Source organism: Apodemus sylvaticus, chromosome 10, assembly GCF_947179515.1.
Source record: "Apodemus sylvaticus chromosome 10, mApoSyl1.1, whole genome shotgun sequence".
Taxonomy (NCBI): domain Eukaryota; kingdom Metazoa; phylum Chordata; class Mammalia; order Rodentia; family Muridae; genus Apodemus; species Apodemus sylvaticus.
This window is the reverse complement of record NC_067481.1, coordinates 89,643,385-89,671,120: the sequence shown is the minus strand read 5'-3', so window position 1 is coordinate 89,671,120 and position 27,736 is coordinate 89,643,385. Positions and strand designations below refer to the sequence as shown.

Below are 27,736 nucleotides of genomic sequence, written 5' to 3'. Positions count from 1 at the left end.
AAATCAAGATCAGTTTTCAAACTGAACACCATGTTCTGTCTGAGGAAAACCAAAAGAAGGACTAGGTTAAGGGTATCTGCTATGGTGCAGTGTGAAAGAAAAAGATAATTATTACTAATCACTAATCAGTTTCAAAAATATGAATAGGCATCGTGTACTTTGTTAGCAATATAAAATAAAATAGTATAACAATATACATTAGAGACAGAGGTGTAAAATATTAATACCCATGACCAATAATTCCTCCTATACTAATTTATCATAAAAATAATTTTAAAAATTCAGGTGGCAATACATTTGTATATAAACATGATAAATGGTAAGCATATATTAAGAGCCCTTTATATACTTGGGATGTTGGGTGCTGTACAAATATTTTCTCCTTATCTCTGGCTTACACTATAAGTTTCTTTTGAAAAAGGCATCTTTTCAAAAAAGAGGGAAAAAAAAGAGGCTTTAGTTTGAGGAAGCTAAACTTACTGCATTTTATGGTTAATGCTTTTTGTGTATTGTCCAAATATGTGTGTGTGTCTCAGAATGTTTCAGCTTTTCTACTTCCTTCCCTACCCCCACAATTGATCTTGAGTTTCTTGTCTCAAGTTGTTTGCCTACTCTAGCCTCTCTAATGCTAGAATGCTCACATCTCAGTCTTTTAGCTAAAATGAAGAATAGTATCTAATGCTGAGACCAGACATATCGGTCTATCACACCAGGCTCAGGTTTTGCCTATGTTTTCTTTTAGGCGTTTTATAATTTTACCTCTCATGTTTAGGGTTGTGGCCCGGTTTTAATTTGCTTTCCCATATGGTCTGAGGTAGGGATAGAGGTAAAGAGTTCCCTCCTCTACCACATTTCCATATGGAAAGCAACTGTACTGGCAACTCTTTTTTTTTCTTTTTCTTTTTCTTTTTTTTGGGGGGGGGGGATTTGGTTTTTTCAAGACAGGGTTTCTCTGTGTAGCCCTGGCTGTCCTCAAACTCAGAAATCTACCTGCCTCTGCCTCCCAGAGTGCTGGGATTACAGGCATGTGCCACCATACCCATCCCTCCTGTTTCTTATATACATCACACATCTACTTTTCAACAAACTTAGCAACATAGTATTTTCTGACAGTGTGACAACATGAAGAGCGACTGTTTTAAAAAACAGTTGAACATCTGAGGAATATGCAACATTGTTACTTTGCAGAGAACTACAGATTAAAATTAGCCAAGTTAATAGTCTAAACCTATGAAAAATTAACTTAGAGAGAGAGAGAGAGAGAGAGAGAGAGAGAGAGAGAGAGAGAGCGCGCGCCCTGGAACTGGATTTGATCTGAATGTCCTCTCCCTGAAGACTAGCTTTATTGTACCAGCAGGTACATGCAAACTTTCAAAGAAAGGAGGCAACCAGCAGTCTTACCCAGCTGTGACTCATTGGAAGCAAATCAATGACCAGCGTAGCCTGAGGACCCTAAGGCACACATGCCTTGGTGGTAACCAACTGCTCTCTAATTGGATTTAAGATCCAATCTGGTACTGGAAACCTAGCTAACCACTCAGTGCTAATGAAATCATGGGTGTGGAAGGAGAATCTACAACAACTGATTTACTAAAACAGCATAATCCCTAAGAACAATATATAAACATGTATCCCTTATACCTACAGACAAGTGTAGTTTTCTTATCAAGAGAACTTCTCTTTGCAACAGAAGGGGACCACTACAGAAAATAATAACCAATCGAAATGCAGAGTTGTGGTAACAAGTTCCAATGAATCTGCTTGTTAGCTTTATATTTTATTTTAACTGGAGTCGTCTGGGAAGCAGGAACCTCAACTGAGACATGGCTTCCATATATTAACCCATGGGAAAGTCTGTAGGGCCACTGATTAATGATTGGTGTGGAAGGGCCCAGCCCACTGTAAGTGGTATCACACCTGGGCAGGTGGTTCTGGGATGGATAAGAAATACACTGAACAAGCCATGGGGAACAAGTCAGTTAACAGTATTCCTTCACGATCTCTGCTTCAGTTCCTGCCTCTAGGTTCCTTCCCTGATTTCATTTCATGATGAACTTGTAGGCTGTAAGCTGAAATATCCTCTGGCCTGCAAATTGCTTTTTGGTCGTGGTGTTTGTTCCAACAAGGAAAACCAAACTAAGACAGAACTAGAGAAGAATTTTGCCCAAGAACAGCACATAGGACTGAGATTGCTGTGGGTTCGTGGCTCTGAATGATTGCAGCTTCAATGGTCACATCCTACCTTGCATTTGTCTCAATATTGCCATCTATAGATACAGCATCTTTCATCCAATGATGCTACTTCCAACCAAAGGGAAAGCTGTAGCCTGTGAGCTGGCTAAACCACGAGATAGCAATCTTCCTGCTTGGTCCCATCTCATTACCCTCAGCATATGCACGTGTGCAGGCAAACACACACACACACACACACACACACACACACACACCCCACTTCTGTCATCATTCCCTGGAGGATTAACTCCGCCACAGCCTGCTGCTCCCTTCTGTTTTTCCAGCAACTCCCAGAAGCACGGTAAAATCCCTCTCCTGCCATGAGACTTTAATGAGGGGGATGCTCTCAGCGATTTGAAAGCGGGGAGGGCTGATTAGGACCCCAGTCCATCAGCGTTTAACCTAGCACCTGATGCGGCCCTCCAAACATTAACCTCATTCCCCATACACACTCAATTAGGTGTATTTACTTCTCATTAGCTGGTACGCAACCATGAGTGCTAATAAAAACCTTTGCTATCCTCAACAATACCATTGACGCCATTAGCGGTCTCTCAGATATCCTTCCACACTTTGCTGCCAACCACAGTCTGCTCATTCATCCTCTTGCTCATGCATCCACACACATAGGCCCTTCCCTACTTAGCAAGGGTTACGTGCACACCTACTGGGTACCTCCACGGGAGCATTTGCAAAGGCTTGGAACTAGATAGAATTAGACCCAGTAGCTTCCCCAGAAGACAGTGATAACAGGCAAAGGAAATTCAGAAGGGGACGTGGATGAGCAGAAGTACAACTCCATCCTTTAGTATCGCTTCAAATCCCAGTTTAGCCATGTTTTCTCCTTTCCCCCTTGTTGAGATGGGTCCGAAGCTGTCCTAGAAAAATCTGTTTTCCAAGTGGCCTCAAATTCATAACCTTCATTCTCAGCCTCCTAGTGCCGGGATTACAGGCGTGCCCTGTCACGGTCAGCTTCAGCCATGTCTTATCTCTGAGTATGGGGTAGCCACTTGCTACTTCTAAATCTCATTAAGATGAGGATAATCAGGCTAATACACCACAGGGTCCCTGGGAGGACTGAATAAGATACTGCCTACTGAGAATCTGACACAGCACACAGCACAGAGTGTGCACTTAGGATACAGGGGGCAGTTTGGAGTTGGTGGCCTATTATCAGCCTTCAAACATTGGCAGGCCCATCCCATTCCCTTTCCTCTTCTTCTTGCCTGAAAGGATAGAGTGTCTTATGGTTCTAAAGACACATTAAGGTGGAAAACTCTGTCACACTGCACAGCATTTCAGAGGACAAAGATAGTCTTGGCTAAGAGGATTCACAGACCATCTCTCTTCAGCTGTGCATCTTTTCCCTGTCTTCCTCCACAACATGCTTCTGTCTTTCTCACAGAGTTCCTCCATCCTGGTCCCAGAAGGAGAGAGCAATAGAGAGAGTCATCTTAGATCGGATACTGTGGTCATGCATAGGAAGTTAAAGTCAGCGGACTCACATGCTAATCTACTAAGGACCAACGTGCATCTATATAAGATGCACGCCAGAGCATCTTGTATAGATCCAGCAAGCCAGAGGCTCACTATGGCTTCAGATCCTTGAAAACGATATTACAGATGGTTGTGAGTCACCATGTGGTTGCTGGGATTTGAACTCAGGATTTCCGGAAGAGCAGTCAGTGCTCTTAACCAACTGAACCATCTCTCCGGGCCTAAAACGACAATGTGCAACTATTTTTTAATGGGAAGGGAAACCATTCATAAACATAAACATATGCAAAAATATGTATGCAGGCACACATACAAACAGGCGATTGGCAATATTACAGAAATGATACAGAAGAAACTGTCAGCCTCTAAAACCGAGGAGCGGGACAGAGCTGAGAGAAGTTTCAGATTCTATTAAAAAACCTTCCGAACTGTTGTTTTCACATGAGCATACATTATCTATCTATATCCACACTGACATCTCTAAGTCTACATTAAACAAAACACAATCTGCCTTCAAGGCTCTGCTGGTGCTTCTGTGGAGGTGGGCGCGAGAAGGGAAGGGGATAGACATGGGGATGGGGTCTGGGGAGGGGCAGCAAAGAACTTACTGGTATTGTGGTCTATGAAGTAATCTCCAACTTGTGGATCATACGCTTCTTCCCATCCCAGCGGTAACTCATCGCTAATGCAGTCAGCAAAGGTGAGCGGTTTGGTATACCTGGCAAGGAAGGCGAGAGACACACTCCATCAGTCTGTATTCCCCAACACTGCTATTTTTCCAGACTCTCCATTCCTCCTGACTGGTCAGTGGATCTAGATGATTTGTACTATAGAACCCCAGTCCTGCTGTGCTCTGCGCCTCTGGGAAGATAAAGCTTTTCTACAATAGCATCAGGGTAAGGATGTGGGAGAAGGTAAAGAATGTATTCTGGTCTAAATATTTTGCCTCTAACACATCGGTGACTTCGGCAAGCCATCTTTCTGTCTGAACCTTGGGTTTCTGCATCTCCGGATGATAGTTTGCACAACAGCTCTAAGGCCCAGGCTTGGCTTTGTGACTTGGATTCCAGGCCTCTCTGGCTTTTCCACCTGTAGCTGGCTGGCCCGCCCCACTCTGGTCTTTGTCCTGGCTCTGTCTTATATTTGTCATGCCCATTTGCCCTTCCAAAAGCTGGCCTCCCGTGAGCTCTAGAGCAGCAGACGTTCCAGCTCCAGGAGTCTAAGCCAGCAAGCCATATTTATTTGCTGATTGAGTTGGATCTCAAATGCTTGCACCCACTGCTGACTCTCCTCAGCCAGGCTGGCCAAACTGACTATTTGGCAATAATAACTCTCTAAGGCCCCATCTCGTGGGGTGTGAACTGGTGGTAATCACCCAAGTCTCAGTGGCTAAATCAGACAGATAAACAAATCATGTAACTGAAGCAGCAAAGGCTTGTCAAGGCTGGAAAACTGCACCATATACCATTTGTCCAGGGGTTCAGCCAGAGAACAGGGATCCAGGAAACTACCACATGGGATCAGTGGCTTCCCGAGACAGCCCTTTCCAAGTATTCCCAGCATTGCCTTTGTCTAGAAAAACCGCATACAATCACGCACCCATGTGGAGGTCAGAGGACAACTTTTGGTTATCAGTTCTAGCCCAAGACAGGGTCTCTCTTGTTCTGCTACTGTGTGATTCTCCAGTCTCTGACACCCATCATACAATAAGGATTGCAACTTTGTATCACTGCTGGGCTCTAGAGAGGGAACTCAGACCACAAGGTTGCAGAGCTTCCATTTTTATCTCCCTGGCCTTAAAACACTCATTCTAATATTCCCGAGTTTCTGTCTGCTCCTTCCTCATTCCAGTCAGTTCTGGAACTGCAAGAGAACATTTCACATTCTTTACACATATGGGCAAAACTGAGGCGCTACGGGACAGGAAGGGAGATGCTTTGACCATCTCTTCCTTAACCTAGATGATTGCTCTCCTCTGAAATTCTTTGCAGGCCTGTGTGTTAGAGGCTCGGCCCCTGGCTGAGTGCTACAGGAAACGATGGAGCCCTGAGGCAGTGAGACTTAATGTGAGGTCCCCAGATCACTGGAGGTATGCTTCCTGAAGAGAAGAGAATGGGACCCCGGCCTCTTCTTCTCATCTCTTGCTGTCTGGCTATGAAGTGAACAGCTTTGCTCTGTCACATACTCCTGTCAAGATCTGTCGCTGCCTCGATACAAGCTCAAGGCAAGACAGTCAGTCATTTATAGACTGAAGTCTCTAAAATGGCTTTTCTCTCCGGAAGCTCCTCGCTGTAGGCGTTTGATAGAGAGATGGAAAGTTGACTCCATCTAAACCAAACGTAAATCTACACGGGGACAAAGAGACACAGTGACATCGGAAAAGCCACTGGCAGACTAGACCCTGACATGTCCACACGCCTGCTTCATACTGAGGGTTTCAGAGACTGTGACCTGTAGCCACCAATTGGCTTGGGTTAATAATTCATGGCTGCATTGTGGGAGACTGTGGTTTCACGAGACTGGGGCCAGGGGCATGTTTTTATAGGCAACAAACTAAGAAATATAATCAAATAAGAATCCAATAAGCATTGTTCTTTAGTTGTGTAAGTTGGCCAAGAACTTAATCTCCCAGAGCCTCAGAAATTTTCACCTGTGAAGTGGGGGCTAATGTAACTCTTCAGGTTGCTGGGTAGGTTAAATAAGGTCATGTTTGAAGTTAAAATATATCGCTGGGTGTGTGTGGGGGGCATGGCACAGCAGTTAATGTGTTTATAAGATCATCAGAGTTTAGCTCCCCAGAACCCACAAAATGCAAGGTGAGAGTAGAACAGCCCACTTGTAATGTCAGCCTTGGAAGGCAGAGGACAAGGGGGTCCCAGAGCAAGGTGGGTAGTGACACTGTTCATACTGGTAAGCTCTGCCCAGCTTCAGCTGAGCATCTCTCTCAAATAAAGTTAGAGGAGTGATCAGCCCTGATATCTATCAGTCAACCCTGGGCTTGTGAACATATGTGTGCCCGTATGTAGGAACACATGCAATGAGACACTGAGACTAAAAAGGCTACCATCGTCTTTCCTTCATTCTATGTTTTTGTTTGTTTTGAGACAGGGTTCACTACGTAACCCAGGCTGGCCTCAAACTCCTGGTATTTCTGTCCCCAGCCTCCTGAGTGCTAGGATCACAGGTTTACAACAGAACTCCTCCTTAAAAGCCTATAATGTTCTCAAGAAAAGTAAGTGGGAAAGAGGGGGAGGGAAAGGACGGGAGAGGAGTGGGGGGGGGAAGTGACAGATTTCAGTTGCAATGCTGTTTGAGGCTAGGGATATAACTCAGTAGGTAGAATACTTGCTTGGCATGCTCAAAACCCCGAGGCCATTCCCCCAGCACCACATACAGGTGTGTACTGGTGTGTTTGTCATTTCAGAAGTGGAGGCAGGGGGAGGGAGCTGAAGCTCAAGGTCAACCTTGGCTACACAGCAAACTGGAAGCTAGCCTAGGCTACAGGAGACTAAATTTACAAAAAAGGCATCTAGGCAGGTGTGGTAGCACACGCCTTTAATCTCATCACTCAGGAGAGGCAGAAGGGCAGAGGCGGAGGGACCGAGGCAGAGGGGCAGAGGCAGAGGGGCAGAGGCAGAGGGGCAGAGGCAGAGGCCAAGCTCTGTAGGTTTGAGGCCAACCTGGCTATAGCAAGTTCCAGGCCAGCCAGGACTACATAGTAGGAACCTAACTTAAAACAACGTAAAGCAAACAAAAAACTAGCTATAAGAATTTTCAACCTAGTTTCACTTTTACGTTAAACTAAATTTGCGGTAACAGTTATAAAGTAAGCATAATTAAGTATTGAACAATGGCTTTATCTAGGCCTACAAAGCATGCTGTGAGAACCATGTTCCCTCTCTGGGCAGTAGATGTTCTTGTTCGAGTTTACAAATGACAGCACATTCTGAACAATGCACAGTCAATACACCAGGGTTCCAGGGCTAGGTCCTAGAGCCGAAGCTTTGACAAAGATTTGATAAAGATTAACAAGACCGGGTGGATCTCAGAACAACCTGGAGCTGTGCTGGCACAGAAGAGGAGTGTGAACGGGGATGTGTGACCCAGACAAGGGGCACTGACGTTTTATATGATGAGTGTCTCAGTCATTGGCACAAAGGTGTTCATTAAACCTACACAATCCCTGACTCCTAGTTAGCTCTCAATCCCAGGACAATCTGTTGAGGTTGCCACTAACATATCCAAGCAGACACTGACCACCAAGTTTGTCCAGCATCTCTTAGTCCGTACATACCTGTTATAGGGCCCTTCTGGCTGGTATACTGCCCCTGGTTGTCCCCCCCTTATATAACCCAGACACTTTGCTATACCGGTCCCCGACCCTTGCCTGACAGCCTCTCTTAGTTGGTGGTTTGTCTCTCTTCAACATAGCCCAGTTTAGTCTGGCCATATTCACACTGGAGTTGTCCTTGCCTCCACCTATACTCTCAGTCATATCTACAATAAACCTTCACCTCCACCATCCCTGGGAGCGGTCATGTCTTTCCTTTTGTATTTTTTTTCCTTTCACTACGCATAGGACAGTTAAATGTTTCCAAGTCTTCAGTACCAATTTAGGCCCTCAAGAAACCGGGAACAGGAATGTGGACAGGAGAACAGGACCCGATCTGCATCAAGTTCCCAGAAACTCATGAACTCCACACACTGCTCCGCTTTCCACCAAGAAGATGAGGCTCTGGTCATTAGCTGTGGCACCAATGACATGAAGGGTATGAGGAAGGTACCGATTCCCATCAGCAGTGACTACAGACACTTTACCGACAGGAAGGACCGTGCAGCAATAGGGCCTGTCGCTACAAAGAGCAGCTGAAAGAGAAAGAAAGGCTTTGGGCTTTTGTATTTGGGCTCCCCCTTGAATACAGCCATGGGGGAGCAGGCTAGCTGATGTTCAGCGTGCTTCTATGGGAAACAGGAAAGTTGCTATGGGAAGGAACTATACAACTTACAGAAATCTGGACAGAAAGTTCTCTCTGGAACAAATGCCAAGAGGGAGATGAATTATTCAGTGTGCAGAGAGGTGTCATTCAGAGAATCAGTATGAAGAGAAGCGTTTTAGCCTTACAGACACATACACATTCTCTCTCTCTCTCTCTCTCTCTCTCTCTCTCTCTCATCTCTAAATCTCTCTCCCTCTCTCTGCCTGTCTGCCTGTCTGTCTGTCCCTCCTTCCCTCTCTCCTAGTGAGAGGCAAAGCAGTCAGATATAGCCAGGACCCGAACTTTCCAGCCTCAACCCCTTACCTGTCCAGGTCAGGTAGGCCCCTGCCTCTAGCCCCCAATGTTCTGGGCCACCTAAAACCCCCAATCATAAAAGCCAATTGACCTGGTACGGTAGCTGGAACAGCAAGAGGGGAGCCGGGTAAAGTGCCAAGCCAGAGCAAGTTCTGCCCCTTTTAATTACAAATCTCTGAATGTGCAGAAACATTCCTAAAGGTTTCACAACTGGCCTTCCTGGAAAAACAGCCCGGATGTGTTGCCAGGGAGACAGGGAAGGTTCTGCCAGGTGAACTCTGCAAGGGGCACACAGGAACACCTGTCAAGGAACAGGGCAAGAAGCATAAGAGCTAGAGGGACAGCAACAGGTCCCTCGCTTTTCTCACACAGAGAGCTGCTGCCTTCCTAGAGGAGGCGGCTCTGGCCAAAGCTGAGCCTGGGGTTTGATGTGTCTTTTCTAGGAAGACACGAAGGAGGTGGAGCAACATTTTGCCAAGTGTAACACAGGGAGGTGATTCTCTGGGGACTAAATTTGAATGGGTAAGTCACCATCCACATTCCCTGTAACTGCCCAAGCTTCTCTCTTAGGCTGTCTAGGGTAACACTGCCCTCTCCACCCCAATCCTGGCGCTCTCCTTCCAAGTACTTGGCGGGAAGGATTCTAGTCTAAAGCCCCACCCCTATCTCAATCTAAGAACTCTGAGACAGCTCTCCTCCCTACCAGGCACAATGGGCAGGCTGGTTCTTCCTGCCCCAGGCAGTTTCCCATACATAGTCTCCATAGCTTAGATGTTTCATCTCCTGATAACACTCTTCCCCACTACGGCCAGTTTCTAAGCAGGCCCTGCCCTCAAGTTTGAAAGCCTTCCTCCTCCTTTCCCTTAATTTGATTCGGCGCTGACACTTTGACTTGTTCCTCTAACAGATGCGAGGCTGATAAAAATAACCATCACACACACACACACACACACACACACACACACACACACACACACACAGGAAACCTGCTAAGAGGGTGAAGTGTGGCGAGGAAGACGTGGCTTTGGGGAGCTTTAATGAAATAATCACAAAGGAGGAAAAAGACTCAGCACTGCCCTTCTAGAGTAGAAGACACACTCTGGTCAGACGCTAAGGCTTCAGAGGTGCACGGCATTGGGGGCGGGGCAGAAATCCGAGGTGCTGGGGTAGAGAATTAAGGGCATCGGATAGTCATGGAAGGTGACCTTCTCGGGCACTCAGAAGGTAGGGAGCAGCCAGCTAGCCAGCAGAGATGCCAATCATCCAAGGGAAAGGCAATAGGAAGAGGCTTTGGGTCAGAATAGTGCTGGTGTGAGTGAAGACCTAAAGGTAGGTGAGCCCAGGTAAAGCTTGCTGTAGGGCGGGGCGGCGGCAGGGGTGGGGGGTGGGGAATCTCCAGGCTGCTGGTGGGGACTTTAGGTCACACCCCTTTGTTCTGTGACCCTGTGCTAAGCAGCATAAAGTGACCTGAGAGATGCACCCACTCCATCCTCTAGTCTCTTGTTCCCATTCTCAGTGAACCCACCCAGCAAGAGGAGGACCCAGCAGCTCAGTCCCGGCTGGCTAGGCATAATGAATAAGGCACTGTGCATGCCCTCGTGAGAGAAGGTTTATGCTCCAAACACGGAATGTGCCCTGTGACATTCCACAACAGGTAGATGTGGCCAGGGCTCTCCCCGAGGCCATGAGTCACATCTCACAGGATGAAGGGATTCATGATTGGTAAGCCAGAAAGACGTGAGAAGCCGAGAGGTTGGGCAAATGAACGGACAGTAATGGGTGTGGACAGGGAGAGCAGAGGACGGAGATAAAGAAGGAAAAGATGAAGGCTGGCAGCTTCACCGTTTAGGAAGGATGCAAGGTAGATGTCACCCACAGAGGGTCAGGAAGTCAATGCCTGGTCTGAACCCCAGGTCCCACCTTGCTAAAACTGCCCTTGTGTGTAGTAACCTTGTTAAAAGGTGTTTCCTTCTTCAGGCAACACACAACGCACGAGGGGTTCCCATCTGTAAGCGTGGTGTGGGCATGACCCACCAAAAGTGCTGAGCACAGACTTTGCAGGGGACTGAGTCCTCGCTTGCTTATGTGCATTGGTGATGTGATCCCCAGAGAGACACCCGTGCGCTGTGGGGAATTATGTTACCCTGCAGCACACAGCCCCGCCAGCATCCCTTCCCCTAGATGTTCTGCAGTAGTGGTTACAACTCTCTGGTTCTGGCATCACCTGTCTGCACAGGCATCAACGTGTTCACCTCCTTGTGTATAAGAGGATGACGCTCAGACAGAGCAGTGACCTCGTTAAAGAGGGCTCTCTCTGCCTAGCACATGAGTGCTATGAGCTGGAGTGTTGGGCTATATTCCCATATTTCCATAATATGGCATGGGAAGGATGGTAAAATAACGGCTCAGGCTTAAATGACTATAAGAAGCCTTGTACAGCATCCCGTTGCATTCCTGAGAAGCAGAGACTGTGGAAAGCACCCGCCCCACCCCGCCCCCCTGTGGGCTGCTGAAATGGTACAGTGGGCACAAGCACTTGCCCGCAGTTCTCATCACCTGAGGTCCATTCCTGGATCCCACAAGGTGGCAGGAGAGAACCGACACCCGAGAATTATGCTCTGACCTCCACACACTGTGGAAAACCACATGTGGCCCCCCATCGCCCCCAACAAAAGAAATTAAAGCAGGCAGGCTGAGAGATCACAGGTGTGTGGGACTTGGCTCTCTGAAGGTGATGACATTTGTCCTCTGCCCTTGTTTCTCCAAAATACCTCTCTCCCTTTCTCCGGCTCTCTTCTCTCACAACACCTGTGTCCACATTCTTGCTCTCAGACCCTGGAGTCTCCCAAGGTGCCGGCTTTGGTTTGGCTGGTTTACCCAGAAGCTTCTTGCTTTAGCCACTCCCACTCCTGGAATTCCTTCACGAGGCCAGGACAAGGAAAAAGAGCTACAGGGAAGATTCTAGACTGTTCCTTCCACCAGCTCTCCCTCCGACTTTAGACTGGACCCGCAAGCCAAGGGCTCACTTCCTGCCAAATCTCGTCTCTCTGCCCAGCCCAGTACCATGAATCGCACGGCTCTTCCCTTCCTTTACCTCCATGTCAACGTGTATATGCCTGGGCTCCTTTCTTGATGGCCTGCAAACGGTCAGATGAATCTGTATGTGTATGTGAATTTCTGCAGGTCACCTGCTGGGACTTCAGACAACAGTTGTGGCAATCAGGAGTGACAATGACCATTGCCATCCCGCCAGCCCAATTCCACCTGTAGGTGAAATTGTTCATTGTGGTTGGATTGATGTCAACAGAGGACTGATGTGCTTTTGGGGACAGGTACCTTTGCGGTCCTCAGACCCCTGCTGCTCTATAAGACATTGCTCGTATACCCTATGATCTCAAGAGACGCTGAAGAACGCCAGTTAAGAGCACAGGGCTCTGGGCCCACACTCCTTGGGTTTGAATCTGTTCTGTTACTATCTAGCTCTCTGACTGTGGGCAAGATACTTAAAAGCCCATCTACGGAATAGGAAAGAAAATAGATTTGTTGAGCCCTCACTGTGCACCAGCAGCTGTTAAAGCACTTCATAGGTATTTCCACATTTCCATAACGACCCTTGTAGGTAAGTATCATTTAGATCTACACAGGGGTCTTTGTGGGCCAATCAAGAAAGTGAATTCGACAGTATTTGAGTGCACGGCAAGTGGTCAATAAATGTGAATTATTTGATATTTATTTACCCCACTAACGTCAAGTTGGGCCACTGAAGTAGCCATATTAAAGAAAGTTAGAAGGACTTGGCAAATGAATAGCCCAGCTTTTATTGTAAATGGAGACACAAAACAAAGAGATTTGCCCAGAGCTACCCAAGGGTCCAGAGGCAGAACTGAGGTTAGAACCCAGGAAACGGCCTTGGGGTAATACAACAGTCTTGACACTAAGAGTCAGCTCTGGTTCCACTTTAGCACAGTCTCTAGGAAATAGCTGTTAGCAGCATTTCCCAGCCACGTCAATTCACGGACAGAAGGAGGGCTTGTTGGCTGTGACGTTCTAATTTTAACGGAATCTCTTTGGATGTTCATCTCCTGAAGGCCCAGCGCCACAGTAGACTGGAGTTCCTGACACCCATGCCCTGGGTTCTCTCATAGAACCCGAGCCCAGCTGAATCCTCATCCTCAGATCAGGAGTAGGTTTCAGAAGTTCTGTACAAAACCACACAGGCTCATCCTTCTTAGCTGTGTAATCTCAGCCCACTCGTTCCCCATCTTGGAGCCTCAGTTTCCCCAAAGGTATAGATCAATTTAGGAAACTTGCTTCTCAAAGTCTAGTCGTGCCTGGCAATGGCCCTTGAGAGCATCTGGTGTCACAGTCCCTGGCACGACCTGCCATCACTCCCTAAGTGTAGGATTCAAGGACACTCAGTTCTTTGCTTTGATGTCTCCGATGCCATGAACTGGGTTTCCAAGGAATCTGCGATCCAGACACCCCCTGCCCAAGCAGAAAAAGCAGAGACTGCAGCCCTCTGTCACTCCCGGACATGCAGCCATTCTAGAATCGTCTCTGACTGCTCACTCTCACGCTAGCCTCACCACCTGAGAACCAGATCCGACTGGTTTCTGGTGCTCACTGGGATCCCGGTCTGCCGAGGGCCTCTCCCATGCTGGCGCGGTTCAGACGGAGCACCGGAACTGGAGTGACAATATCTGAGTTTGAGTCCTCTGTCTTTAGGCGAGCACCTGCTTTTTCTGGACAACGAGGAAGCTGAAATGTCACATCTCTAAGGCCCTCTTTGTAACATCGCCTCTGTAACTCTAGTCAACCGCCTCTCCCAAAGGAAGAAGGCATTGTGAGACTGAAAACCGATAGCGCATAACTGAAACATTTTCAAGCCTGGTGTGGTGGTGCATTCCTGTAGTTCCAGTATTTAGAAAGTTGAGGCAGGAGGATTGACAACAAATTTTAGACCAACATGTGCTGCACAGTAAGAGCCTATATCGGGGGTGGGGGGAGTGGGGGGTGGGGGGTGGGGGATGGGGGTGGAAGAGCAAGGGCTGGAGAGAGGAAGCAACAGGTAAGCGTGCTTGCTAGGTAAGCATGAGAACCGGAGCGTGTATCCCCGGCACGCAGACGGAGCTGTACAGGCCTGTAACGTCAGTGCTGGGTGAGAGTGACAACAGGAGGGGCTTTTGCTAAGGCTTGGTGGCTTTCAGCCCAGCTTCAGGTAAAGTGAGAGAGGCTCTCGAGAGAGAAAAAGACAGTGAGCAACGGAGAACACCTATTAGTACCTGTCCATCGGGTGCTCACACCTGCACACTCGTGTGTACATATATGCCCACCCCACCCCAGGACAACAACAACATGTATTCTCGAAGCCAGTTAAGAACAAGATTTGTACATGAAATGAAGCATAGACTGCATAGACACTGTACATAAACAAACCAGATCCTTTATCTTCTTCACACTAATTATGTGAGGCAGACACCGCCCCCCCCCCCTGCACATTAAGCAAGAGGAGAGAGTAGGATTTAACCGTGAAAACACAAGATGAATCTCAAATAGTTCATAAAGGACCAGGTCTTGCCCATGGCCCTTCCATATTTCTATATTTCACAGCCTTTGAGACGCCCATTTTAAATTTTATTTATTTTTATGTTATGCACATTGGTGTTTTGCCTGCTTGTGTTTCTGCGTGAGGGTGTTGTATTCCCTGGAACTGGAGTTGCAGACAGATGTGGCCTGCCATGTAGGTGCTGGGGATTGGACCAGGGTCCTCTAGAAGAATAGCCAGTGCTCTTAACCACCGAGCTTGACTCTCCAGCCCCAAGATGCCCATTTTAAAGTGTCTCAGAACTCAGCATCTCTGGAACTGTGCAGGCCTCATTCTGGCGTCATGCCACCACTGTTAGCCGGGATGCATCCTCGAGGAGATAGGTACCCTGCCTGTGTGAGTGCAGTTACTGATGGTACCAGCAAAGCTCTTGGTAGAATGGATGTCATAGGCTTGAGATGAGATCCCATGGGTAAAAGTGAGCTCTTTCACATGCTGTGGGGAGGGCAGAGGAGGCAGTGAACAGACCTGTCTAGCAACATTCCTAACACGGGACCTGAAAGTAGAAATTAGGTTAACGCTACACAAGTGCCAGGCAGGCGCTGGAGCCCAGCAGCCAGAGCTCAGGTTCCTGTGAGGGGCCAGATAACAAGGCTGTGCCGGGAACACAAAGGACAAGGTTAAAGGCACAGATATCAGCCACTCAGTGAAAGATCAACTCAAGGAACCGGTTCTGAACACGGCTTAGGAACACTGGAACTTGATTTTACACATGTATTCTTTTGTATTTCTCTACATATTGGCGTGTCAATTAAAACAAACATTCCAGTTTAACCCCACATGCCTGTAACCCCAGTTTTTAGAAGGCCATCCTAAGCTACATATATAGAGGGTTCAAGGCTAGCCTGGGGGTACATTAGACCCTACACCACCCCTTTGAAATAATAAATATGCAAGTTTGAAACATTTCTTTAAAAAAAAAAAACAAGTATGATACAAACATTGTGATTAAAAATCATTAGGTTGTAGTTTATGGTTGCAATATGAGTATTACTTTATATAGTCTATACAGTGTGTAAATATCAAATTCCTAACATATAATGGCACAGAGTAAGCATTCCTATCCCAAAGGGAAGGATTGGGGTATGGAATAATCACATGTTTCTATCGGCTTCTTTGTTGCTATGATAACCAAAAGCAATTTTGTGGGATGGGTTTATTTAATTTATAGTTCCAGGTCACAATCCATCATTGATGGAAGTCAGAACAGGAACTCTAGGTAGAAATTGAGAAGCAGTAGCCATGAGGAGCTTGTTTACTGGGTTATGCTCAGCTGACTTTCTTATACATCCCAGACCTTCCTGCCTAAGGATGGTGCCACCCACAGTGGGCTGGGCCCACCCACATCAATCATCAATCAAGAGAATCTCATACAGACATGGCCACTGGCCAACCTAATCTGCTCAGTTCTTCAACTGAGGTTCCCTCCTCTCTGACTCTAGGTTGTATTGTGCTGACAATAAAAACCAACCAGCACACATGGCTAAAGCAAAACCAAAATCAATCAGGGAAACATCAAATCCCGCAGCACCATGTCTGGCATTTGGAGCTTGCAATGTGATCGACTGGGTTCCAAGAGGGTTAGATAGCCCCACCCCCCTACCTCTGCCACTTACAGTGTGCGTGGCATCTCTCTCAGGTTTGAGCCAGCTCCAGTGGCGAAAAACAAACAAAAAAGGTCTGCAGACTCCCAAGTGTTTGCGGATCACACCAGAGAGGGAGATCTGCATTACCTACCCATCCAACTTCGCCTTATTTAATTTTTAGGACCACAGAGGTACTGAACAGAAAATAGTTTCCCTTCTAAAAAGTATGATCTTCTTTAATTCCCCCGCATCTTTTCTTTCTAAAGAAGAAACTGAATAGGACATTGCTTCCAAAGGAGAGTCCGACTGGTAAGTTAACATGCAGCATCAAAGTGTTGTGAGCTGAAGGCAACAACATTATAGTCAGCAGCACAACACTCGGACAATTAAAAAGGCTATTTTGGGAAGCCCTGGAAAGCCGGCAGATACAGTATGAATTATTCATTCTCACTACAAGGATGACTTCAGGGCATTGTCCTCTCCGTGGGCGCTTGCTCTTTCCTGTTCATTTAGCCGCTCAAGCACAGACAGGGAACACAATACCCTGGCCTGTGCGCTCATGAGTGCACGTATACACACACAGGCACGCCACCACAGGGAAGGCAGGATGCCACTCCAGATGGCGAGCCGCATGGAAAAGAGACCTGCACACAGTTGGCAGACGTAGTTAGCTCGGTGCCAGAAGAGAAGGTCTGAATTTCCAATTGGCCTGAGGAGAATGAGGGAAAGAATGGAGGAGACACATGCAGGTGGATACAATGGCTGTGGAGATCATGCATTCACAGAGAGACCACGTGGTATTCCTGATACCCCACGAGCTTCCAGCTCCGACTGATTTGAGTAGGGCACAGACCAGCTGATCCCAGTGTCCCCTCTGAGATCCCCTGAGTGTGGCTGATAGCACCGGGGAGCCTTTTGTGAGTCCACCTATGGTCTGGGCATTACAGGGTATACCTGGCAGGCCATCACAAGTCTCCACCACTGCCCTTCTTAATAATGACAGGAGTGGCATTATATCCATCTAGGAGACTTTGGTCCAATCCTTCCTTCCAGGACAGGTATTCATGGTGTTATTTTGTCATAATGCAGGCACAGAGAATTGGGTGAAACATTTCTTTTTCCTTGGGGACATGATAGCAAGCTAACAGTAGCTCAGGACTTTCCATGTGCTGTGAAATTCTTACTGTAGTTTTGCTACACGTTTCTTTTACATTGCCCTGGTCTAGATGGCGCCTTCCTGAAGTCGGTGCTAGAGTGATTGAGGGCATTTGGCTTTTTAGAGACAGACTGCTGATTTGAATGTGGGTCTCTACCGATGCTCTGAAAATGAATGGAACAGCTGATTCCATAAAACTGAGTGACCAGAAGGAGGAGATTTGTAAAATACCATGTAATTAGAAGTAATTTCCAGAAGAAGCCTCCCTTTATAATGCCTGGATAGAAGGAAAAATTAAGGGGTTACTTTTGCAGAGAAGGTAGTCGGCTGAAGGAGACAGGAAAGGTGGGAACGTTCATCAGGTAACCGGAAGGAGACGCTCACCCTCAGAAAGCAAGCTGTCACTCTCTATGACCAATCAAACAAAAGTCAGAGAAGGATTTAGCAGGGACCGGGTCCAAAGAACCTCACTTGTATCGAAGGCAGATGTAGCAGTGACTTGAGGTCTTGCATCAGAGAGCTGCTTTTTTTGTTGTTGGTTTTTCAAGACAGGGTTTCTCTGTGTGGCCCTGGCTGTCCTGGACCTCACTCTGTAGACCAGGCTGGCCTCGAACTCAGAAATCTGCTTGCCTCTGCCTCTCAAGTGCTGGGATTAAAGGCGTGTGCCACCATTGCCAGGTTATCAGGGAGCTTCTTAAGGCTGGAGATGTGGCTCATGGATGGAACACTTACTGAGCATGTGTGACATGCACACAAACTAAAGATTCATCCCAAAATGAAATCTTACTTTCTTTCACCAAAAGATACCCCTAATTAAGAGGTGGAAAGAAACCCAAATCTAAAGCTAAGATTTTTTTTTTCTTTACACCACATCAGGACTTGCTATCCATAGCCCAGGCTATCCTTGGAAGTCCCTATCACCTACCTCAGTCTCCCCAGTGCTGGGATTACAAGTGTGTGCCACCACACCTGGCTGAAAGTTCTTGGCAAATATTGAAAATCCACCCATGACTGCACGTTGGCAAGCTAGGGTTGAAGGGAGTTATGCTAAAAGTACGGTGCAAGGTTCTGCTCTGCCGGCACATGTAAAGTACAGAGGAAACAAATGAATTTCATATTTATGCTTTATGTGTTGTGATTTATGCATATATATGTGTTGTTCCCAAGTCTAGTACTCATTAAGGTATACACAAATATTTCCGAATCCATAAAAATCTAAAATTTGAAACACTTCCACTACCAAATAATTTAGGGAAGAAGTACTACTCAACGTAGGTAGAAAAGAGTGAACAGCAGAATTACTGTGGTTGTTTGAAAATTGTTTGAAAATATTCCTTATAGGCTCAGGTATTTGTAACACTTGGTCTGCAGATGGTAGTGCTGTTTAAGGAGTCTTGCTGGAGGAAGTACGTCACTGAGGGGTGGGCTTTGAGGGTTTATAGACTGGCCCCACTTCCAGTTTTGCCATCTGCTTCCTGTTTGCAGCTGAGAAGTGATCTCTCAGCTCCGTGCTCCAGACACCTATTGTGTCTCCCCTGCCATTATGACTTCTCCTTGGAACCATAAACCAAAATAACCCTTTCTTCCATAAACTGCTTTTGGTCATTGTGTTTTGTTACGGGAATAAACAGTAACTAACACAACCACCAGGAAATAAACGTGTATTTTTTTGTTTGTTTTTTGGTTTTTTGTTTGTTTGTTTTTAAAGAAAGAAATACACCATCAACAGTAGTTACTTGATGGGACTGAGATGTGGACCACCAGGCAGGGTGAGCCCTAGTGTAGGGCAAGCTACCCTGCAGCCTGCAGCTCCCACAGGCACTAGCCCGAGAAGCTCAGTCTAGCAGGTGATGAGAGAGGTGCTGAGGAAACCTGGGGATCATTTCTGCAGACTTCTCTCTCAGACACCTGGGTGTAAAGAACATGGAAAACAGACAAAGAAACCAACAGCCGTGTCCCCGGATCACAGACAGCTTGGATCTGCTGGGGGAGCGTAACATACTGGGGCCAGTCTGGATTACTCTGGGTGTCAAACAGACAGCTGACAAAGATCTGGTCAGCTGGTCACAAAAGTAATTGGTGAGGCCATGGTTAGAAATACTTGATAAGAGGTACACCTGTACCAGTCCCCAGAACCACTCAGCTCCCTGAGTCATGGTGACTCTGGGTACCACTAAGGATGTCACTGCAGCCCATGACAACATCCCACTTGCTTTCTGCCTAGAGCATCTATCCCTGGTTTCATCTTTTACCTTTTTACCTGGGGGTTAGGAAGTGATTTTTTTACAACACGTTTACCTTTATTATTTGCCCATATGTTGCTAGCTCTAGGAGTCCCATGAGGGCCCAAGAAGATTCTTAGTAACTACCACAACTTCAGTATGGCATTTGAGTGAGCAGTCACTGAGGGAATAAATGAACTCTTAAAGTGGGAAGCATGTCACTGGACCCCCGGGAGTGCTCTCTGGTAACCCTGCTTGCCCTAACAAAGGGAAGTCTGTGGTTAAAGAAGCACCATGAGGGCCCCCAGTGCTTCCATCTTCCTCCACAGTTTGATTCTTGAATAACCATCATGGCAGCCTCATGGTAGCACTCATTATTTTTAACCTCTATCTGACAGTCAAGGGACATTCTATAGGATGAGAGTCCTATAGACTCTCCTATAGGACAAGGCTCCTGGGGGCCTGTTTGGTGCCAGGGTTGGATATGGGTCCTTTGAACCCTGGCTCTACTGCTCAGTCCCCTCCCCCGTGACTATCCCAAAGGGCCCCTCCCTCATTCCCAGTTGGTAACTAGAGAGGTGTGACTCCAGCCAATTCCCCTTCCGCAGGGAGTGGTTGGCCCCTAGTTCTGTCTGTCTTCAGGTTTCACTTTCATCAATGGAATCATCCTCCTGTAGAAACGAACCCATCCTGGCACCTGCTTCTGCAGCTCTTGGGTGACTCTACTCAAGAGTCTTTCGGGAAGGCGGGGATGTAGAAGGTGGAGAGGATCCAGTAGACTGGATGTAGGTGTTGATTACACTGGAGGCAAGGCTGATTCTATCACCACATGGGATCCTTGGACTAGAGCAGGGTGTGGGCCAGGGAGCTTGTGCCGCCTGTCTGACTTGGATGGCCCATATCTGTCACTGATATCCCTGGCCTCTTCTCCTAGACACCGATGACACGCAAGAGCCCAGAGGGCAAGAGGACAGACAAGGGGTTTGGGACCAAGGGGCTCTACCTTGCCAGCTTGGGTCAGGCCCTGTGCCCACACAGCCTGCGTCCTGCTAAGAACAAGATTCAAGTGACACACATTACTTTCTCTCGGGAGGCCTCCTATGACGATGTTCTTGCCTGTGTAACAGGCCTAGGGCAGAACTCACAAGCAAGATTTCTTGGTGGCCAAGGGATTTGGATACGGTGACGCCGCAGAAGTCCATGTGGTTCCTCTGCTCCTGTTTCTTCTGCCCATCCCTCCCTCCCCTGTCCTGCAGGGATGGGGAACCAACTCCTCTGCTTCCTTTTCCGGGCCTCACCAGGACTGTCGCCCAGTGGGTTCTCAAAAGCCCCCTAGATTGTTCCCAAGGGTCTTAGCCCTGAGGGTACCTTGGACACCTTTCTCCCCACACTCCACAGGCCTCCCCTCCCCTCCCTAGCTGTTGACCTTTCCAGATCTTCCACTCCCTCAATGCTGTTCGCTCTCCCTCCCCACCCCCTCCGCAATGAAGAAGAGCAGTGTTAACTACTCTACCATGTCATTATCTCGCTTTCACCCCTTCCACATCTTCCCGCCCAGACTAGATGAGACTCCGACTCCTTGCTGGGGCCTGTGCCACTCCCCAGCCCAAGCCTTCACAGACAGCAGTAAGCACATTCCTAACTCATGGCTTTTGCTCACACTGGTCTCCAGGCACTGGCTTGCTGAGGTGACCTGTCCACATACCTACCCACCTCTTGGAAGACCGGCTCCTTCTTTCCCTCAGATCACACCTAAATATCCTTTCCAAGAGGTCTTTCTAGGCAGCCCCAAGTGGGCCTCTCTGTTCCTTTGGCTGGCAGGCTGGCATTTTGTTTATTGTTATATCGACTGTCTTTCCATTAGAGCCACATGACATTTCACCACAGCCTTAGTGGGATCCAGCCTAAGTGCTGGCGTGGAGCTCATGGCCGCTCATAGGTATGGGTTGGTAAGGCAACAGGACATGTGTGCATTCCTTTCTCTGAGAGGGAAGTCCTAGGTTTCAGGAGCTTTCCCTTCCTTCTTCTCAAGTCCCCGAGGCTCACACAGGTAGGGCCAGCAATTCATTTCTAAGTGTTCGGGGGACATGACGTGCACAGCTTCACTCCTGGACCTGTTACAAGCCGCAGAACTCTTCACTCTTAACGCTGGAAAGCACCAACGAATGGGCCTTGAACACCTGCCTTATGCAAAGGATGCCAGGCTCTCTCCCTTGTGAGAAGGGAAACAGCCAATGGGGCAGGGTGGGGGTCTAGCGGCATAGCTCTGCAGCAGACCGCCAGGGCTGCGGGCTGTTACTGTTCGCTCCCAGCAACAGTGTCTATCTCTTTATTGAGCAACCATCACTTGCACAGGGCAAGATTACCTCAGGGTCTGGAAGGACAGCGTAAGAATAGAAGGTCTGGAAAGAATGGTCACAGGGTCTCTCAGAAAAACAAGTGCGTGTGTGTGTGTGTGTGTGTGTGTATGTGTGCATGCACACATGCATGTATAGTCCAGGCAGTCAAGGATAAGCAGCTGCAGCAGGGCAAGCATGCCCTGGGCCCCTGGATGAGGTCTCAGAGCCATGGAGGCTGCCGGTGGAGCGGAAAGAACATAGGCTTCAGAACACGAAGGTCTGGCTTCAAGCCTCAGTTCAGTCAGTGGCTCCTGAGATGGCAACTTCACTTGATCAGTCAGACGGTGACAGTAACAGACTCCTCCTTGTCCAGCACTACCCTGGGTATGATACATACTAACTCGACAGCCACCCTGTGAGAAGACACTATTCACAACCAACTGACTGTTCTCCACATCGAAGATACATAGGGCACCCCAGCTGGAACAGGGCAGAGCCGGGGTGTGAATCATCAGGTAGCTTCTGAAATGCGGTGGGTCACACAAGGCAAGAGGACATCGACAGTCTGTGTACCTTGTAGAGTCACAGTGGTAGCCTCTTACCCATGAGAGACACATTCCAAGATCCCTAGTGGATGCCTAAAACCACCTACAGTTACACACATAGACAGACACAGACACGCAGATACCGACACACACACACAGACACACACACACACACACACACACACACACACACACACGGTGGTGTGCACTTGTAAGCCCAGTGCCAGGGAGGTGAGACAGGCAGACAGATAGATCCCTGAGGCTCACTGGCCAGCCAGCTTAGCTCTAATAATAAAACCTGACGTTCCGATAAGAGACTAAAAAACAAGGTGGATAGCTTCTGAGGAATGACCCAAGATTGACCTCTAGCCTACACACACAGACACACACACACACACTGCAGTCTAAGATGACTTAAAACTCCTGGTCTGCCTATCTCAGCTCCTGAGAAGTTTCTGAAACCTGGACTCTAATCTGTGACTCCAGAACTCAAGTTCGTTTTTCCACAGCAGCTCCTTGGCAGGGTCACTGTGCAGTGTGGTACACAGCAGGTTATCCCAAAGAGGCTAGCCTTGTCACTGTAACATTGGATAACACAAATGTTATAGTCAGACGCACTTATCAAACAGCACGAGTATATCCAGATGGGCAGAATGGACCAGTGGAACTGGACAGAGACACAACACAAGTGCCCTGCGTGGTAGGGCACAGAAACACAGAGTACTGCTGAAATGCTGGGAAGAGAGAGCTCTTTTTTGCGTGTTCCTTCAGTCCTAGGAGACTACGTAAACAGCAGGCAGAGAGGAAAGAAAGAGAAGTGCGGGAGATTTGGGGTGATATTAGCAGAGCCCTAGCTTCAAAGTGACATCTCCTAGATAGTCCCGGCGTGTGAACCAATGTATCTCTCCAGCATTTACTGTCCACCTTGGCTAAGGCCCCTGTGTGAGATTTCAGAGGAATGGCCTGGGGTTGAGCTGTGAATCAGGTGGATTGAATGCGAAGGAGAACTGGCGTCCGAGGGACCCGGCCAAGTCCCTGTATCCATCACTGACCTATCAGCTGGAGGGAACAAGGGGCAGACGGTCCCAGACTTGGGGCTGATGGTGCAGACTAACTCTTCCAAAAGCAGCAGTGAAGCCCACGTCCAGCCTTGCTCTCCCGCCTCTCTGAAGACACAATGGCTCAGCGAATGCGTGGCTATTTTACGAACATAAGAACCTGAGTTCAGATCCCTGGCCCACATAAAGCTGGGTATGAACATGATCCCAGAGTGTTACAAATGAGCTGGCTTGGAACAGGCAGCCATAAAACTGTTAAGACATCCTGTCTCAAACAAGGGGGAAGGCGGGTACCAAAGCTGAGGTTGTATGTGCAATGGCATACTCACATGTACATATTCTGACCTGCATGTACATACAGGCCCACACAGAGAAAGGGGAAGGAGAGAGGGAGGGAAGGAGTGATGGAGAGGGAGACTTAAATAAAAAAAATGCTGGGCCAGGCTCCTGAAAGGATGAGATGATGACGGTCCTGAGGATCTACTATGTGCTGAAGAGCAGACTGCACAGAAGTCTCAGCCCAGCATTCTCTCTCTTGGTGTGTCCTTGCCAGATGCTGAGAAAATATAAGTCACTAAGGCCCTTGTGCAGGGATGAGCTCAAAGAGAGGACAAGGCTGTGTGGCCAGCTTCTGAGGACACAGTTGTGAGAACCCAGTACTGAATAGGTTTTTAGAAATAACTGTGAGGGGCTTAGCAGTTAAGAGAACTGGCCACATGGACCACTTTTCCAAAGGACCTGAGTTCAATTCCCAGCATGTACATGGCAGGTCATAGCTGTCTGTAATTCCATTTCTAGGGGATCTGATGCCTTTACAGAGACATAGCAATTAACTTTTTAAAACACTGAATAAGAGAAAACAAAATAAAAATAAAACAAAGAAAGAACTGTCAGTTAGCCCACCGTGGATGATCACAGCGTGAACAGCTCTAGAATCTTGGGCACATCGGTGGTATAGATCTTGCTTTGCTTTCTCCTATGTAACATGAGAATTCGAACGGTGTGATAGGATGGCTTATAGGACAGTAGGAAATGCAGGTATCGCAACTGGAACCCGGAAAGCACTCCAAACAGGATAGCGGGGAATTTTCACACCACTCCAAAACTTCGTCTCCAAGAGAGCAAACCCCTTCTCCACATTTTCCCCCAAGCAAAGAATCTGGACCATAGTTTTGGGGCTCAACACCTTTAGCCCCGCCCCATCCAAATTCCTGCTAGGCCACATTCAGGAAGGGCTTTCCTGGGGTGGCCATTTTCTTCTTTGTGTTTCTCCAGTGGACCCTGACCAGACAACTATACTTTGGTCCTCCTCATCCCAGCCCTCCGGATGGAGCCTTTGTATTTCCTTCTTGGAGAAGCCCTTGTTTGTGATGGCCATCACCCCCAGCTGGCAAGATGTGTAGGTCTCCTCTGGCCTGTGGAAGTGGCATAATGGCAGGCCTGTGTTTGCAGCCAAGCTCCCACCCCACCCCGGAACTTCTTGAGAGGTGTGCTTCAGTGAAAGGGACAATGATGTGTGGCCCTTCCCTCTGCCAGCAGCAGTCCCCATCCGGCCGCGGATTAAAGGAGTCTGGGTAACTGCCCAGGCGGAAAAAAGCCCGCAAACATCCTGGGGATGTGCCCCTCACTGACAGAGGGACAGGGGAGGGGCTTAGGGTGATGGCCTCGGTCTATGAGCTTTGGCTCCCTAATCTTATATCCATGCATATGTGTACACACACACACACACACACACACACACACACACACACACACACACACATCACATCCCTAACACAGATGCCAGGTCTGCCACTTGCCAGCTGTGTGCCCTGGGTAGAGCACTGTACTATCACACCAGGGTCAGGAAGCATACGACATGGAACTCAGGACTCTCAGGGGTTTACATAGTGTTTTGTTTGCACGAAGCGATGTGCAGTGCTCTGTTATGGTGCTAGATACGTTGAACAGTTTCCTGAGCAAGACACCTCTGTCTATCCAGATCCAGTTAGACCTCACCTCCACGTGCCCGTAGTCTTTCTCTCTGCCTATCTCTTCCCAATGCTTTACAGTCTCCCTGGGGATGATGATCACTACAAAGGCAGGAATCAAGACTGAACCACTGCAGTGTCTCCACTGGACAGTGGCTAGAATCATTCTTGATCTAACAAGGAGAACAAGTACACACAGTGTATACCTGCAATCCCAGCACTAGGAGGTTGAAACTGGACGACATAGCAAATTCCAGGCCAGTCAGATCTACAGGGTAAGACTCTTGTCTCAGAGAATGAAAAAACAAACGAGAACAATAGTCATCAGACTTCCCCTGGCTGGTAATAAAACAGTCCTGGGCTGACACCAAAAGCGCTCAGGGGGGAGGGGGATGCTGGGGGGTTGGGGTGGGGATGCACACTGGGCATGAGCAGACAGGAAGGTAAAGGAGGGGTATGGTGCTTCTTCAGTGGGAGACCCAAAGACAGGTTCCAAGGAGTCTGTCTCCTCCCTCTCACTAGCATATCAGAGATGGTTCAAGAAACATCTGAGGTCCACTGAGGGCTACTGAGCTCCATCTTCCAGTGTGACTGAATGGGAGTTGGGGGACACTGGAGTATGGACCTCTCCTAGTCTGTTGGGTCATCTGAGCAGCTAATGGAAGAAGTCTGAATTACCCACTTTACACATTTCCATATAAACTTAATGGAGAAAGGGTTTCCTTTGGCTTACATTTTGAAGATCCGTTATGGCAGCATGGTGGCAGGACTTGAAGGTAGTTAGCCACACGGTGTTCATGGATAAGAAGCTAGTGTCCAGTTTGCTTTTACATTTTATTTAGTTCGCGACCCCATCGTTAAGGTGGGTCTCCCATTCAATGAGTCCTCACAAGTACAGACAGCCAGGGGCTTATCTCCTAGGTGACCCTAAATTCTGTCAAACTGATATTGATGATGATGAAAGCCCTCCCTCCTGGGGTTGGCCCAGAGGGGCAGTGACCTTACTCATTTAAGAACTCCAACTGTCTAGAACAGCAGTGAGCTGACCTGGACAGACCCTGACCTCTGTCTCCAGAGAGGAGCCTCTGTGCTCAGTGGGTGGGGTTTGGTCAATGCCTGGGGGTGGTTTCCAAGCATTGTACCCGGCTCCCCTATTCCAGGAGGAGGAGACCAGACTGTATGCAAGTCTGGTGTCAAAGACTTAGATGAATTTTCTGTGCACAAGGGACACCCGGCCTGTCAAAGGAGGAGCTGTGTCCGGTCTTTTACTCTGTTCAACTTCTTCTGACCTGCCTGGTCCTGGAGACTCAAGTTCTCTTTAAAATGTCTGCCTGGTGCTCCTGTGTCCAAGAGGTAGAACTCTTGGAGATTGGGTAAAACACAGGGCGGCACACCTCATAGACACAGGACCAAATGTCTGTGCCACATTACAAAACAGGGCATGGCTGACACTCACTCCTAAGCCACCACCCGTTTATGAAACAGCCTCTCTGGGACAGCATACCAAACGAGCCTTGGGAGGTCCCTAGTTTTTACTTTTTAACTAATGCTAATTATTTGGACAGGTTTTTCAACAGTGGCTTGCTGGAATTCCTCAGCTCAAAAGAGCCAAAGAGGAGGTATTCAGACACAGCAGACGTTCTCTCCGCATTTAGCCACCCCATAAGCATTGGGGGGGGGCTACTATGTGCAGGGGGTGTGTAAATATCTTGTTGCCATGTTTTTCTGCCTGCAAAATGCAGATTCTTAAGCTGACCTATCTGAAAGAGCCCGCCCTTCCCACGCCGTTCTTTCCCCTTTTTATATCAGACACAAGGTCCTAATTTATCTCAAGACCAGTCGGAGCAAGTAGCAAGACAGTCCGGGCTGTGGCATCCAACACACCGGCAAGGCATCTTCACCATCCACCTGGTTGTCACGGGACACAGGGCCTCACAGCACACACACACACACACACACACACACACACACACACACACACACACACAGCCTGTTGATAATACTCTAGTCTTAGCTGTGACGTGGTCTTCAATCTTTTCTACCTGCTGCAGATCTTGGTCTTGGATATAAATTATCAAAGAATTCATAAACTCCACCATCGCAGAAAAACTGGGCTACAGATAAGCTTTTTGTTGTTTTAAATTAGGAATAGCTGGGCGGTCAGGGAGGGGACTCGGGGAGGGGTTATACATCTTTAATCCCAGCACTCAGGAGGCAGAGGCAGGCAGATCTCTG

At 48.0% G+C, this 27,736-nt stretch overlaps 1 protein-coding gene across 1 annotated transcript in view; it reads right to left on the bottom strand.

The window, feature by feature from the left end:
• The window catches only part of Wwc1 (WW and C2 domain containing 1), a 148,339-nt gene that overhangs the window by 76,017 nt on the left and 44,586 nt on the right, over positions 1–27,736 (bottom strand). Inside the window, exon 2 of the mRNA XM_052197045.1 lies at positions 4,338–4,447. Coding sequence (XP_052053005.1) covers positions 4,338–4,447 — 110 coding nt within the window. The remainder of the gene's footprint in view (positions 1–4,337; positions 4,448–27,736) is intronic.